Source organism: Cyprinodon tularosa, unplaced genomic scaffold (genome assembly GCF_016077235.1).
Source record: "Cyprinodon tularosa strain WSP-4 unplaced genomic scaffold, ASM1607723v1 ctg621, whole genome shotgun sequence".
NCBI classification, from domain to species: domain Eukaryota; kingdom Metazoa; phylum Chordata; class Actinopteri; order Cyprinodontiformes; family Cyprinodontidae; genus Cyprinodon; species Cyprinodon tularosa.
This window is the reverse complement of record NW_024039365.1, coordinates 230,385-244,954: the sequence shown is the minus strand read 5'-3', so window position 1 is coordinate 244,954 and position 14,570 is coordinate 230,385. Positions and strand designations below refer to the sequence as shown.

The 14,570-nt window shown below is 38.3% G+C and overlaps 1 protein-coding gene across 2 annotated transcripts in view; it reads right to left on the bottom strand.

Moving 5' to 3' along the window:
• Nucleotides 1-253: 253 nt before the first annotated feature.
• iffo2b (intermediate filament family orphan 2b) overlaps nucleotides 254-14,570 on the bottom strand; it is a 38,700-nt gene continuing 24,383 nt past the window's right edge. The window contains exons 2-8 of one of the 2 annotated variants that reach the window (XM_038307832.1): nucleotides 11,356-11,416; nucleotides 8,848-8,943; nucleotides 7,611-7,781; nucleotides 6,422-6,570; nucleotides 5,804-6,005; nucleotides 5,608-5,706; nucleotides 254-4,245 (exon numbers count right to left, since the gene is read on the bottom strand). In XM_038307832.1, coding sequence (XP_038163760.1) covers nucleotides 4,012-4,245; nucleotides 5,608-5,706; nucleotides 5,804-6,005; nucleotides 6,422-6,570; nucleotides 7,611-7,781; nucleotides 8,848-8,943; nucleotides 11,356-11,416 — 1,012 coding nt within the window. In that variant the 3' untranslated portion in view covers nucleotides 254-4,011. The remainder of the gene's footprint in view (nucleotides 4,246-5,607; nucleotides 5,707-5,803; nucleotides 6,006-6,421; nucleotides 6,571-7,610; nucleotides 7,782-8,847; nucleotides 8,944-11,355; nucleotides 11,417-14,570) is intronic. The other variant, XM_038307833.1, reaches the window with a different exon arrangement.

The window sequence follows — 14,570 nt, the reverse complement described above, 5'->3', positions numbered from 1 at the left end:
TAAAGACACAATGACTGAGACCGAGTGAGCAGGGATTTAAACCAGCAACCTTCGAATTACAAGCATCACCTGTCAGTCGTGTTTATGGAGGGGGAAACCCTTCTGCAGAGACCTCCAGACTGGAATTTTAACCCAGGACCTTCTAATTTTATTAGAATCATATAAACACCACAGTCCCTGAAATCACTCTTTAAAGGAAGAATAACATTTAAAAGATTAAAAAGAATAAAAAAAAAAAATACAATGCACAACATTTTATTACCAATCCACCACTTTATTTAACATTACCCTAAAATGAACTAAATACATTCATCAGTTTTAAACTAGGACAGCCCACCACCCTCATGAGTTTACCATATAAATAATTTCAACAAAAATATTAGAAAAAAATAATAAACTTACAAATCTAAGAGTAAAGAATATAAATAAACAACAGCCAATTGAAATTAAGATGTTACCTTTGAGGCAAAATAAACATCAAAACAGGGGACTTGATAAAAGTTCAGCAGCTTCTATGCAAATATTGCTGCAGCTTGGACCTCCCTAAAACAGCAGAAATGTTTACTAGCAAAGATTAAATTTTAACGAAAAAAATTCCCAGACTTTATCAAAAAAACATCCTTGTATAAAACCCCATTTTTTTGTTTAGTATGAAACATTCATATCACGCAAATTTACATACGCCTTGGTGGCAAGCTTGAAAACTTGTTTAGTAAAGCAAAAACTCACACTTAGGTTCCCAGCATGTAACCAAACACCATGTGTCCCTGCGTTTTTAACAGCTACATTATTTAAGGTCTTTAGAGGCTTCCAGTAAAGCTACATTCAGCAAATAAGAGCTAAAGCTTTTTTAACTAAAAAAAAGGAAACCTGCTTTGACTGAGAGGGTCAAGATGTTATACCTGACATTTAGTACTTAGCAGGAGTTTTGGACAATGGAAAAAATCAGTGGTTGGCATGTGCACTGGGAATGAGTTTACACAACTTTACAAAGTCAGAATTATTAATCCTGGGTTTATTCTTTATGACAAAGAAGATTGCTTAGGTTGGCTGGTAACGTGATGATCGGAGGAGCCAGAAATACATCAGACCTGTGGTTCATGAATGCTACGTCCATACAGTCATTAAGTAATGTGAGTAATGTTCAGCAGAAACAACAGAATGGCTCTTTGTTATTGATCAGGCTGGTTTTATACAAACAGTTTGACATTTTCCCCCTTAAGCAGACTGATCTAAAACGTTCTCTTGAGTCAGTTGTTAAAAAAATAACTGCAAAAATTTTATGTTTTAGGTTATTAAAAGCTAAAATAGCAACAAAGCTTAATGGTTAACACAGTTTGGTTAAAAAGAATACACATTTTCGCAAATGTAAAATATAACGAGACAGTAAACAGTCAGAAATACATTTGTTTTGCTCAAAGTATATGTTAAAAGAGACCCAGAACTTCTTTCCCACGTATAAACATGCTTCATCATATTCTGCCCACCGAAAATCTTGAAGATAGAAGTAGCTCTTAACCCGGATCCATTAAATCACATTTAAAAATAAACATATGATTGAAACAAACAAAAAAGCCTTTTGTCTCTCCATCCATTGATTAGAATCTGTGCTGAATTATTTTACCATTCTGCAGCAAAATGACAAACAAAAAAAAGGCCTCTGGGGTATATCCAATCGCATGCTGACAGACATTAAGTACAGACTGAGGTTTCTAGCCCTGTTCTAAGAAACGAAGCAATAAGGAATCTGCTCTCCTGCAGAGGACTCTGCAAGACAGCATGATATTGACAAGTAAAATTACTATTTTTCTAAGCTTAAAAAATAAAATATGCCCTTTGGTTTCAGCATAAAAATCAGAAACGAGTTGTGTCCCATTTTTAAGCAACTAAGTGTTGATTTGTGCAAATTAGGGGCACAACGCACGAGTGGCATTTCCACAGTGAAGCAGATGTGAGTAACAGCAGAGCACTGCCTGCATCAATAGCAAGCTAAACCTGGCAAACAATCACTCTGCCTTGGAAAAGCAGTCATATTTTTTAAACTTTTTTCACCATTTATTATGATACAGCTACAATCATCAACGTGTTTTATTGGGATTTTATGCGTCGGCTTTAAACAGGCGAGCATGAAGCAGCCAAGAGAGCTTTGGTTACTATAGATGAGCTGCAGAGAGCTACAAACTTGGACAGGACAATTATTCTTTTTGTATTCTGCAACTCTGGTTATTTAGAGGAGATCAGATGGAAATATTTGTTATCTATATAAAAAAAATAATAGTAAGGCAGAAAAATAATAAGCATCACCATAAAAAACTTTCAGTTAATGGGTTTTTTTTTTTCAGCAGCCAAGGATAAACCTATTAGAGGCTGCAAAACACTTGAGTATGGAGAGCTACCAACCCTACACATACATTTATTTAGGAACTGTGGCAAGACTTCAAAAATTAATGCTAACTGAAACTCTACATCCAGTTTCTTTTAGTTTGGCATATTTTTAAAAGATGAATGTGCAAAAGTTTAGCCTCTAATGCAAACCTGGAAAGGTAACTCCAAAAGATTTGCAGCTATAAAAAGGTGGTTCTGCAAAGATGTAATGCAGAAGGGCAGAACATCAATTCCTGACACACTTTTCAGATTTATATTTTTAAAGAAATGACAATGATGACATTGTCAAAATGTAAAACTAAGTATTTTATTGCTTCTACCTAAGAATTATGGATACTGACATAGATTTTTACTGATATGGAGTTTGGTGTTGGTCAATCACATTCAATCCCAATAAAATATATTTAAGGTATAGTGGAGGATTTTTTATGAATTTTTGAAAATACCCGCCCTCTCCACCTTAAAAAAATGCACCTGCACAACCCCGTATTCGCTCCCAAGAAGGAACGCCTATTAAACTGTGCAAGAGCATGCAGGAGCTTATTTCTGCTTGTGCACCCTCTGTTTAAAAGTTGCTGTTTGCATTGCTCATACAAGCTTACCTTTCAAAAGAAGATTTTGGATTTTTCCACTACTGTATGTCAGATTCACCATCGGTAAGTGAAAATGGGGACGAACACGTAGGACGGCCTTACGTAAACATATCACCAGAATGATTGAAAATTAGGAGGACCACTTATTTTGATGATCCACCTGGAAAAAGAGCATTCTCCGCTATACCTTTAATGTTTCTGATTGAAATGTAACAAAAAGTGAACAAGTTTAAGGGTCACAAATACTTTCGCAAAGGCCTATTTTATGATATATTAATATTTTATGAGCACTAATCCAGTTGATACCCCAAATAAAGATAGTAAAACTTAAAAAAAAAATACCTGCTTTATTTAGAAGAGGCAGATGGCTTTAAGATAAGCAAAGAAGGGTAGCAACCAGTCCAAAAAGCAATAAGGCTGGCTAAATTGCATAGAATTCAGTAGTGCACCGCTGCATTTACAAAAAAGGGCTGTGCTCCTTTCCTCTGTTGACTTTGGCAAGCCTGCAGAGTTCCCTTGATAAAAAGCAGAACTTCAACACCATTTCTTTCCAATTCTCTTCGTCTCCATGACAGAAGACACTTAAACCCGAACACTTAAATTTGGACTCTGAATACCACACCTGGGATCAAATCACACAAAAAATCAATCAGCAGAAACACGTTTCTCAGTCTCACAGATGTATAGTTATAGTTTTGGTGAATTTTTGTTGGAGTACAATATGTACTGTATTCAATTCCTTTAGAATAAAAGGATCTTAACTGGATAAAAAATACTTTTCCGCTTGTTTAAAATATTTTTTTTTCCTCCTCTGCAAAATGATTTGAAGCCCTGGAATCAGCAGCGAGAAAGAGAGCACAGCTTGGTGTCTGCATTCAGGAAGCAGAGACACCCCCACCACCAGCAGAAACAGTATAAAAGCACCAGTAGCCTGCACCATGTTAAGCTTATTCCACCTCCGGCCAGGATGACACTGTTCATATCTAAACTCCAATGACAACAGGAGATGGGATAAAACCCAGGCACACAGCCATCAGCTGAGCGGGACTTCAGCCTCTGCATCCTTATCAGAGATCTCATCCTGGATCTCGTCTGTGTTCCCTGAGTCGCTGCTGGCCACCGAGCTAAAAGAAGGAGAATTCCTGCCACCTTTAATCATCCGTCGACAGGTCTCCATCTGCACATCCAGGCCTCTTTTCATGCTGCACATTTCCATGTACTCGTGCAGGTGTCGGGTCATGTCGCTCTTTGCTGTGGCCAGTTCCATCTGAAGAAATATCAACATGATTAGCTGATGACGTGTTGAATCAGACTCCTAAATGCATCCAAAATGCAAATAAGGAATTACAACGTTCATCCGACTTTGACTTGGATGATGTAATGTATGAAGAAAGCGTCCTAATAATAATAACATCTAAGCTAAAAATATTTATTCCAAAAGTTTCAAATGCATGAAATGACTAAATCTTGCAAAATGGTGTCATGGACATTGATTTTAAAACTATTAACTATATCAACAAACCTACTTTTTTTTTTTTTTTTGAGGTGTGATTCCTTGAAGCCCCTGGCACACCTTAACGACATAGCCAGTGTTTGCCTAAGGTCCTAAAACCGTCTAAAATACTGACATACACTGATCTTTCTATGTATTTTTTCAACTCTGGGCGTATACATAGTGTTTTCACATCGAGTCGAGAACTTATGTCCAACGACAGCATAATGTCCATGAAACGTCACAAGCCAGTGTCCTGAGGAGGGCAGCAATGCGCCCGGAGGGGCCCGGCCTGCATAAAAAGATGTTTTTGATCACGGTATTAACCTAGCTCCTGTTTCTTTATATAAAAAGAAACAGAGACTGCAGAAGGTTTGCAGTCAGCGTCATGTTTGGTAGGAAGCTTGTTGGGCGTTAACGCGGGCATGAACGCAGGGAGGAACCATTACTCTCACCTTCTCGCTCAACCTATTATGGGGATGAAGTCTGGAGGAGTACAGATGGTTTCCTCCTGTGAACCCCCTTTTATACCAAAGTGCTGCCAATAAGCCATTATACAGTAGCTGTAAGTTAGAAATGCGTTCAGCTGTCAAATACGGAACATGGAAAATACATTTATATGCGTTGGAGATAAGTTCTTGACTAGTCATGCACAAGTTACTCATTGTTTTTGGATAAGCTAGATGAAACGACTTATGAATAACCTACACTTAACGTATGTCAACAATCACTGGCTGAAGGTCAAGGTGTGACAGGGGCTTCATTAAAACGGGTGTCAGCAGGAGAAAGCCAGATTGGTTGGTTTTAGTCCTGAATCGAGGATAACTGGTCTTGTCCATACAAACCTTTGCATGTATGTTTTGTTCATTTTGCAGATGTATCCTCAGATTTATTTAAAGCCTCTGTAATCCAGACTTCACTATAATACTGACAATAATAAAGAAACTAAAAAACTTCAAGCACCAACAATTGTTTCTTGTAGGCAGGATACAACTCTGGCCAAAACTTGCAACAGTAGTTCTTTTTGGATTGAGCAGAGATTGACTTAGATTTCTAACTCTAGTGTGTTGTTGAACGCTTTCTATGAGATGTCAGGATGTCTTATTTCACCACATAATCATATGTGTTTCAGTGTACCTCAATCTGTCCGATGGTCTCCTGGTATTCCTTCTCCCTGTTTTTAAATAGTGACTCTGTTTCATCAATGAGGCTGCCAAGACTTCCATCCTGTGAATCCTTAGAAAGCACAGACAGAGGCCTCATTTATCACGCACAAGTTTATATCTTACTGGTACAAGTCTGAAGAAAGTGTTTTCATTCAGACTGGGCTTACCGGATCAGCAGCCTCGGCGCTGGCTTCGCATGGGCAGGCGGCAGTGCAGGTCGTTGCAGCGATGGTGCATGGCATGTTGTAGTTTGTGAAATCCTCCCACAGCAACAGGGTCTCCTCGTTTTCCTCCCATGTCAGACTGTCGCAGTCATCGTCGATTTCAAATGCCTCACGCCTAGCAACAAATGAGTTATCTGAGCAATGTCTGCGTGGGACAGGGACAGAGAAAAAAAAGGAAAAAGGAGAGAGGAAAAGGGAGGAAAGCATAGAAAAGTGTAACAGCCAGCAGGTTCAGCAAAGGTTGCATGCAAATAGGAAATTAATAAGTCAAAATAAGACATTTATTGCGAATATTAGCAGTAAAGGGTGCAGCCGCAGTAGCTCATAATATTATCACAAAATATTGGTCAACTGTAAATACATAAACCATATAAATGCCAACATAAACACCAAAAAACAAAAAAAAAACGTGCAGATTGTTAGTTGCGATATTAAAAATGAACAGCAGAGGGAGACAAAGAAATGCACACAACCAAATCTAGAAAGTCCAAATTGCAAAATGCATTTAGTTTGATTCCTACTTTCCTCGTGGAGCTTTATAAGGAGGGAGATGTCACTTACAGCTGGTTGAGCATGCGCTTCATCTCATCCGTGATGTTGAGCGATCCAGGGACCTCCTCCTCAGAAGTGCTTGGCTCGGCATCCATTTCGGAGTTCTCCTCATCTGAGATGGTCTTACGTTCCTTTCTCCTGCAGCAGGCCATGGCACCCTGCAGAAGACACAACTCGCTCTGCTTAGACTGGGCTTAAACACTGTCATCTATCTATTACTGTCTGTATTACCATTTGTTTTCCCTTTTTTAGCTAAAGTGCAGAACTCAACCAGGATAAAGCAATGTTTAGATAAATAAGTAACTTCAGGTCCTATCATTTCTTGCTCTTTTGTGTCCCTTTGAAAAAAAAATGCTTCTTAAAAAATTGCTGAAAACAATATTCCTTAGTTATTATTTGTTTGGACTTAATAAAAGGTAATTTTAATGATTAGAGCCTCATGTTTTCTTGAGAAAACACACAATTCTAAAAAAAAAAGTATGTTTTTTCATGCTTTACATGAAAGTCTACAAGGGTTAAAGCTTTTATTCTATTTTCATATTTTTTTAAAGGGGCATGAAGTTGTTGATGAAAAAAAAACAAAAACAAAAACTGCTTGTCCCAGAATAAAATTCCATGATTAAACTAGCATGAATTTAAATAAATGTTTAGATTTTTAGCAAATTCATTAAGATTTTTTAAATAAACTGTGGTTCACAAAACATGTACACAAACAGGTTTAAAGAAATGAAAAATGGAATTTTGAACAAATAAGAGTGAAAGAAAAAAGACTGAAGTCTAGCCTCAGTGTGAGCAAAGATATATCTTGAAAAGAAGTTAATGACAAAAAGATCTAATGACAGGACATTTTTAGCTTGAAAAGTATAGAAAAAACTTTCATATACACTAAAATATACTGCCTGCCAAACTTGCATGTCCTTTAAGTCCTTTAAGAAAAGCATTAAGTATACAAAAATAATTTACATATGTTTCTACACAATTCCAAGTGCATAAGTGAGCATGTACGTTTGCACCTTTCGGAGAGGTCAGTAAGTGCAGCATCAGCTGGTGCTGAATGGATCAGTTTAAACCAGGAGCAACTGGCAGCTCTGGTTTCATTACAGCTCAATGTTTTCTCTGTAGAATTTTTATTTATTTATTTATTTTTTGCTGCATTTGTTTTCAGCTTTTTTCCCACAATAATAAAAAAAAAACGTGCCTTCTCTGGAAGCGACCTGGCTGGGCTGACATTAAACATCTTTGACATGTCTTCCGAGTTGCGTTGCTGAGCCACATCGCACAGCTTGGCCGTGATGTCGATACGTCTGCAGATGTCCATGTCAACTCTTCTGGCTTTCTCTTGGATCTTTGTGTCCAGGTCAGACATTTCCTGCAAAATGACGGAGAGCAGTTAGATGAAAATGGATGTTTTTTCTCTCTATACCTTTTTGATTTTTGTTTTTTACAGACCTAGTTTGTTAATAATTTGCGGTCCAAGCATTTTCTTTTACTCTTTTCCTATTAAGTTCCGCAATTTACTGATCGGTTTGCAATAAAAAAAATCCTGCCTGCTCATGAAAAGGTATTTCTCAGTGTGATCCTTAGATCTGCATATTTTCATTTATTTGAAATTGGCTACAGAAGCTTGTTATTCTCTTCTTGTTCTGCTTATGTAAGCCATAGAAAATTCCATTACAACAGAATGATACATATTTTAATAGGTAAAGAAATAGCAATATTTCTTTGAGTATAAAATTATAAAAATGTATTTTAAGAGTTTCATAAAAAACATTAGACAAGTTTTCAGGAGCAGACATCAAGCTGTAAAAAGACAATCTGCTCTCTGGTGCAACAACTGTTGGATCACCAGATTCAAAATCACATCAACACCCACATAACACATACACCCACTATAACTTCTAAAACATACACAAAAAAATATCTATGCTGTCTAAATTTCTGATTATCTGCCACTTACCAGCCTCTGCATTCAAACATCAGGGATGAGGTAAAGAACAGAAAGTACCATGAAAATCGGACAACAAACAGATGGCAAAGTGGAGATAAGCAAGAGATTTTACACAAATAACAGAGCCTGGCTGTTTACTTGTGACCAACAACAGCTTTGAATTCTGTTATGTATTTTAACTTTATCACAGCAAAGCACACCTGTCTGGAAACAATACAGGCCTCTGCTTTGACGAATGTAGGCTTATCATAGGTGCATTATTACAATTCACATTTTCGTGTCAACAAATAAAGCAGGAAGGAAGGAAGGGTGTGTCTTGCTATTTAGACAAAAAAGTAAAATGAGAACATTTTGTCTGATAATTCCTGGGAAAACATTAAATGCTGCTGTAATGTGGGCTTTAAGTGGAAGAGTAAACTCAGATCTTGATTTATGAAAGGGTGAGGAAGAGACAGTGACATCATCGCAGCAGTGAACAAATACTTACGTCACTCATCAGGCTCTTGAAGACCACAAGTTCAGCCTTGAGTCTGTCTACCTTCTCATTCAGCTCATCCTGGATTTCTGATGAATCCCTGGCGCTCTAGATTGATGACAGCAGAAGAGATTCACTTAAAAGAAAAATGAATACTTCATTTCAAAGTTCCATTACAAAGTTTCTTATAAAGGGGCTCCAAGGTGGCACAGTAAAGGTAATTCACTTTATATTCCAGGGACTTTTTCTGTTTGGTCATTTTCTACATGACAATGTTAGCCTCTCATGTTGCTGCAGCACTATTATGGCAAACAGTTTTTTTTTACAATGGTACTTTGATTCATTTAGGTTTATTGTCAATCATTTAAAGGTATAGTGGAGGATTTTCTGTTTCCGAGTGGATCATCAAAATAAATGGTCCTCCTAATCGTAAATAATTCTGGTGATATGTTTATGTAAGGCCGTCCTATTTGCTCGTCCCCATTTTCACTTACCGGACATGAGTTTGACATAGAAAAATTATAAATCTTCTTTGAAAAATAAGCTTGTATGAACGATGCAAACAGCAACTTTCAAACAGAGTTTTCATGAGGAGAAATGGGCTTGTGCATGCTATTGCACGTGTTTAATTGTGGGTACAGGGTTGTGCATGTGCATTTTTTTTTAAGGTGGAGAGGGTGGGTTTTTTCAAAAATGTATTAAAATCCTCCACTAAACCTTGAAATACGACTGATGTCAGATCATAGATCAACGTCATTTGACAATGGAATATGAGTCATCATTACCTCGTAAACACTCATTTGTTGTTCGACTAACCATTCTGTAATGTCATTTAACATACTAGCTAAAGCCTAGCTAAATACAGAGCTGTTCTGATCTTGGGATAAATTATATTAGATGTTTACTATTTGGAATACAGGAAACTGTTACAGATGTTTTTTGCTGGCATATGTTTTAATATCCTAAGACTGATGGAAATAAACATTTGTCTTTAGTGATGTCCCATTCCGATATCAACAGTGGATATCATTCCCATACAATATCGGAATCATATCAGAAATTAAAAAATTGTATTAGGACATATCTACTTATTATCTAAGGGCATTATTAATATTTTGTCCCTTAGCATATTGATATCATCTAGACAAGAAAACCTCAATGTCTCTTTGCTTATACTTGCTGATTATCAACTAGTATTGGACTTTATTTATTGAGCGTCCGGCTGATTTAAACACTTTGGAAACAGCTGGTGAGTACTGTTCCCATTTTAGTTTTCCTTTATTGTGTGTTTTGTACATTTAGGGCCTGATCTTTAGAGGTTTACTTGTCTGATAAAACATGCAAATGTGCAGAGCAGATCTTCAAAAAGCTGTTAAGTGATTTGCGTTTGCATTTACAGCAGACATCTTGTGTGTGTGTGCCTTCATCAATATGCAATATCATATTCTAATAACCAAAGTAGACAAATTCATGGCAGGAGAATATGCAAATGTAAACATTTACCATGTGCCAAGTTTTTCAATCTAAAACACAAATGCAATTGCAGTTTCACTTCTGTTTTAGTGCTTTTTCAGTCAGTGTTGACATAAAAAAGGCATCAGTACAACGCCAAAGGATGGGAAGATATTTTTTATTTAGACCCTAAGAATCAACAGACAATAATCAGGCCCTTAGATTAGTTTTATAACTGTTCAAATTTGGTGAAGACCAAATTGTTTTGTAACATCCTTATAAGTCCAAAATGTGAAATAAATATTTCGAGCATGTCTATATAACAGCAGTTAAATATCTTTTGCACTTGCAATTAAGATACATTGTGAAATTTAGTCTTGCTATAATTTCATATGAGACAATTGTCTGAGTAAACATGGCTTCAGTATTTGATAAGTCTAAAATAAAGCTGTTCAGTTTCTTTACTAAAAGTGGCAGGCTATGCCAGTGTACCATGTTAACATACTGACTCCCATAGCTATGAACAAGAAATGTCGATTAGCTCTGACTGTCTCTTCTACACATCTGTGCGTGCAAGGTTAAAACCCCTGATAGTCCCACTCTAACTGGTGTTCTGCTGATCCAAAGTATGAGACAAACATGCACGCTGCCACAGATCAATTGGTGCAGATGCAGAAATAGAAGGGGATGCCAAAAAGATTGACTACTGCCTGCTGGGACGGCTCCCTGCGTCGGGCTTCGGTTTACAGTTAAATTATTCCCACCACCTTTATCTACTTCCTCTCCCCTGCTGTGGAGAGAAACATATTGGCAGACTGCTGGTGAAGTTAAACATTTATATCTCCAGTAAATCTCAGCCAGCAGCCTACTCTGATGGCTTTGTAATGTGGTTATTCTAATCTGAAACACGGCTGTTTTTTTTTCCAATCTTACCCTGCTCCATATAGCCTTAGTTTTCCTGCACTATCTATGATTCTCGTTTTCATACAGAGATACTATGGTGGCAAGATGTCAAATACCTGTCCATGTGTGTTAGCAGACAATATCTTATTGTTTATGTTTCCAAACCTGCTGTAGTGATTCCACAGTTGATTCCAGCTGCTCTCGCCTGGACAGCTCCTCCTCCCATCTGCAACACAGCAAAGATAACAGAGGTGGTCACTTCCACTGCTGGATCCAGTCCCCCGGAGGCCACACATATGGCTTAATGGTACGGCTGTGGAATAATACTCCCATCTCTGATTACAAAGTGCCCCTGACCGTGTGGTATCACACCCACTGCCCCTTCTTTTTTCATCCTTTTGTCCTATTGCTCCTTTGTTATCTTCACTTGTACCATAGAAAACTCAAAAGGAAGAATGGAGTGCTGACCTTTCCACAAACACAACAAACGTTGCTAATGAATAGTGTTAGAACTTGAGAGAATCTGCAAAGTGGAGATTTTCTGATGCATGTTAGCAGGAAGGAATTCATGCTAACATGCTCAGTTTGTCCATCATCCCATCTAAGGATGTTGAGATCTTCTTTTTTGCTTGCATCTGTCAAATTACATCAAAATAAGTTATGTACAAGTTATCCATCCATCCATCCTGTCTATACATGCATATCGACAAAAAACAGTCATGTCTTTGGATATTCCAAATAAATGATAAGATATAATCTTATAATATAATGGCTAATTGTATCCAAAGTACAAAAACTGTAAATTACATCTTATATTAAAGGCACACTATGCAACATTTTTCAGTTAATTAATGTGTTCCATAACGTTATGGATGATTAAATGAGTCATTTCAGGTTGAACAAAGGTATTCTCGGCCGCCCTGGTGGTCTGTGGGGGAAATACTGCACTTGCAACTGCAGGAGCACCGACCCGCACCCACAGGCTCAGAAGTCTCGTGAGAGTCAGTCTTGCTTTACGGCGAGAACTGCTACACCCCCCAGTTAAAAGCATGCTCGTTGCTAGCACAGTGGCAATCTTTGTGCAGTAATGCTACGTTCACGCAGCAAAAGCACGTCTGCTGCTTCATTTTTGCTGCTTGTACCAGTTGCTGCTCTGGCTGCGTGGTGCAAAAGTGTGTCTGAGGTGCATTGGGCGGAGCTTCACTATCCTTTCTCTGCCTTGCAGCTATATTTGCTGTGATCAGTGGGAATAAAGTAGTTTTAATATGTTTTTAAGTGAGAAAATACACCTGAAAACGTAATCAGTGCAGTCAGTTCATTCAGATTATTATCCTGCCTTCAATATTTTTTCTGTCGGAGCCGCTCAGACCCCCACATACCGGGGATGCGCCGACAGTATGGATCCCTTCATCAGCAGCGGTTCACCGCGGCAGCTGGTAGGTGTTTTTCATCTAAATAATCCAAACTGCATATTCTGCCGGCAGATTTCTGCATTTTAAGTTAATTTAGGCGTCAAACTGTTTAAGAGGAGTGATCATCAGCGCTGTGTCTCTCTCCCTGCGTTAAACGCGCCCGATGCGCTGCTTCAGCTGTTCAGACGTGCTGCGCCTGGTGCTCAAAACGCGCCGCTGGACCTTTTGCTGCGCCTTGACGCGCGTCAACCATTGACTTTGCATGTAAACTCTCTGCTTCTGTCGCGCCAGCTACGTCCAGTGTGAACGCAGCATTAGTCATTCGCTGCTAAGCTCAAAACAACCGCGCCTGGCTTGATGGAGAAACCAGGAGAACAGCTGAGCATATTTACGACAGTGCACTTTTACTTTCGCCCTCTGGGGGGAGCCTCGCTGGAAAATCAACACCGGTTGCATAGTGTACCTTTAAAGCATACTGTGTACATTTTAGCCACTAGGGGAGCTAAACCGGTAATCCAGGTTTAGCAACCCTGAAAGCAACAAGCAACTCTGAACTGGCACAGCATTTAATAGTGGTTGTCTGTGTTTTACAATCTGATAGCAGACCACTTTGAACCAGCAGATTAAGAAGTCATGGAGTTAGTCTCATATTTGTTTTGTTGCCCAACTTTCAGCTTAGTTAACTCTGGCGTTTAAGAGGAACTCAGTGATGTAAAACGGCACTATGAGTCACAGGACCGACAGATCTGACTCTCTCGAGTTGCTGGTGGAGATTCTCAGTCATCCAGAGGATGACTGAGAAAGGAACAGCACTAGACTGGTTTAAATCTTATCTATCTGATCGAATTCAGTTTGTTCATGTTAATGATAGATCTTCCACATGCTCAAAGGTTACCTGTGGAGTACCACAGGGATCAGTGCTAGGACCAATTCTCTTTACTTTATACATGCTCCCAATTGGTAGAATTATTAGACAGCATGGGATTAATTTCCACTGTTATGCTGATGATACCCAGCTATATCTGTCTATAAATCCAGATGAAGCTAACCCATTACATAGATTACAGGCATGTCTTGAAGACATAAAAACCTGGATGACTCTTAACTTTCTGCTTCTGAATGCAGACAAAACAGAAGTTATAGTCTTTGGACCAGAGTCTCTGAAAAAGAAACTGATTAGCCAGTCACTTCATTTGGATGGGATTAAACTGATTTCAGATAATAAAGTAAAAAATCTTGATGTTATTTTTGATCAGGACCTGTCATTTAAATCCCATATCAAAGAGGTTTCTAGAATTTCCTTCTTTCATCTGAGAAACATTGCAAAAATTAGAAATATCCTGTCCAGGGGTGATGCTGAGAAACTAGTCCATGCATTTGTTACTTCAAGGCTGGACTATTGTAATTCTTTACTATCAGGAAGTCCACAAACTGTAGTTAAAAGCCTTCAGCTGATCCAAAATGCTGCAGCCAGAGTTCTAATGAAAATTAAAAAGAGAGATCATATCTCGCCTATCCTGGCTTCTCTTCATTGGCTTCCTGTTAAATCAAGAATAGAATTTAAAATCCTCCTTCTCACATATAAAGCCTTAAATGGCCAAGCTCCATCTTATATCAGAGATCTGATTGTTCCTTATGTTCCTAACAGAGCACTTCGCTCTCAATCTGCAGGTTTACTAGTGGTTCCTAGAATTTCTAAAAGTAGAATGGGAGGCAGATCTTTTAGTTATCAGGCTCCTCTCCTGTGGAACCAACTACCAGTTTTAGTCCGTGAGGCAGACACCCTGTCTACTTTTAAGGCTAGGCTTAAAACTTTCCTTTTTGATAAAGCTTATAGTTAGGGTGGCTCAGGTTATCCTGAGCTATCTCTATAGTTATGCTGCTATAGGCTTAGACTTTTGGAGGACATAGGGACCCCCATTTCATCATTCTGCTTCATTCTCTCTCTGTTCTCCTATTCTGCAGAAT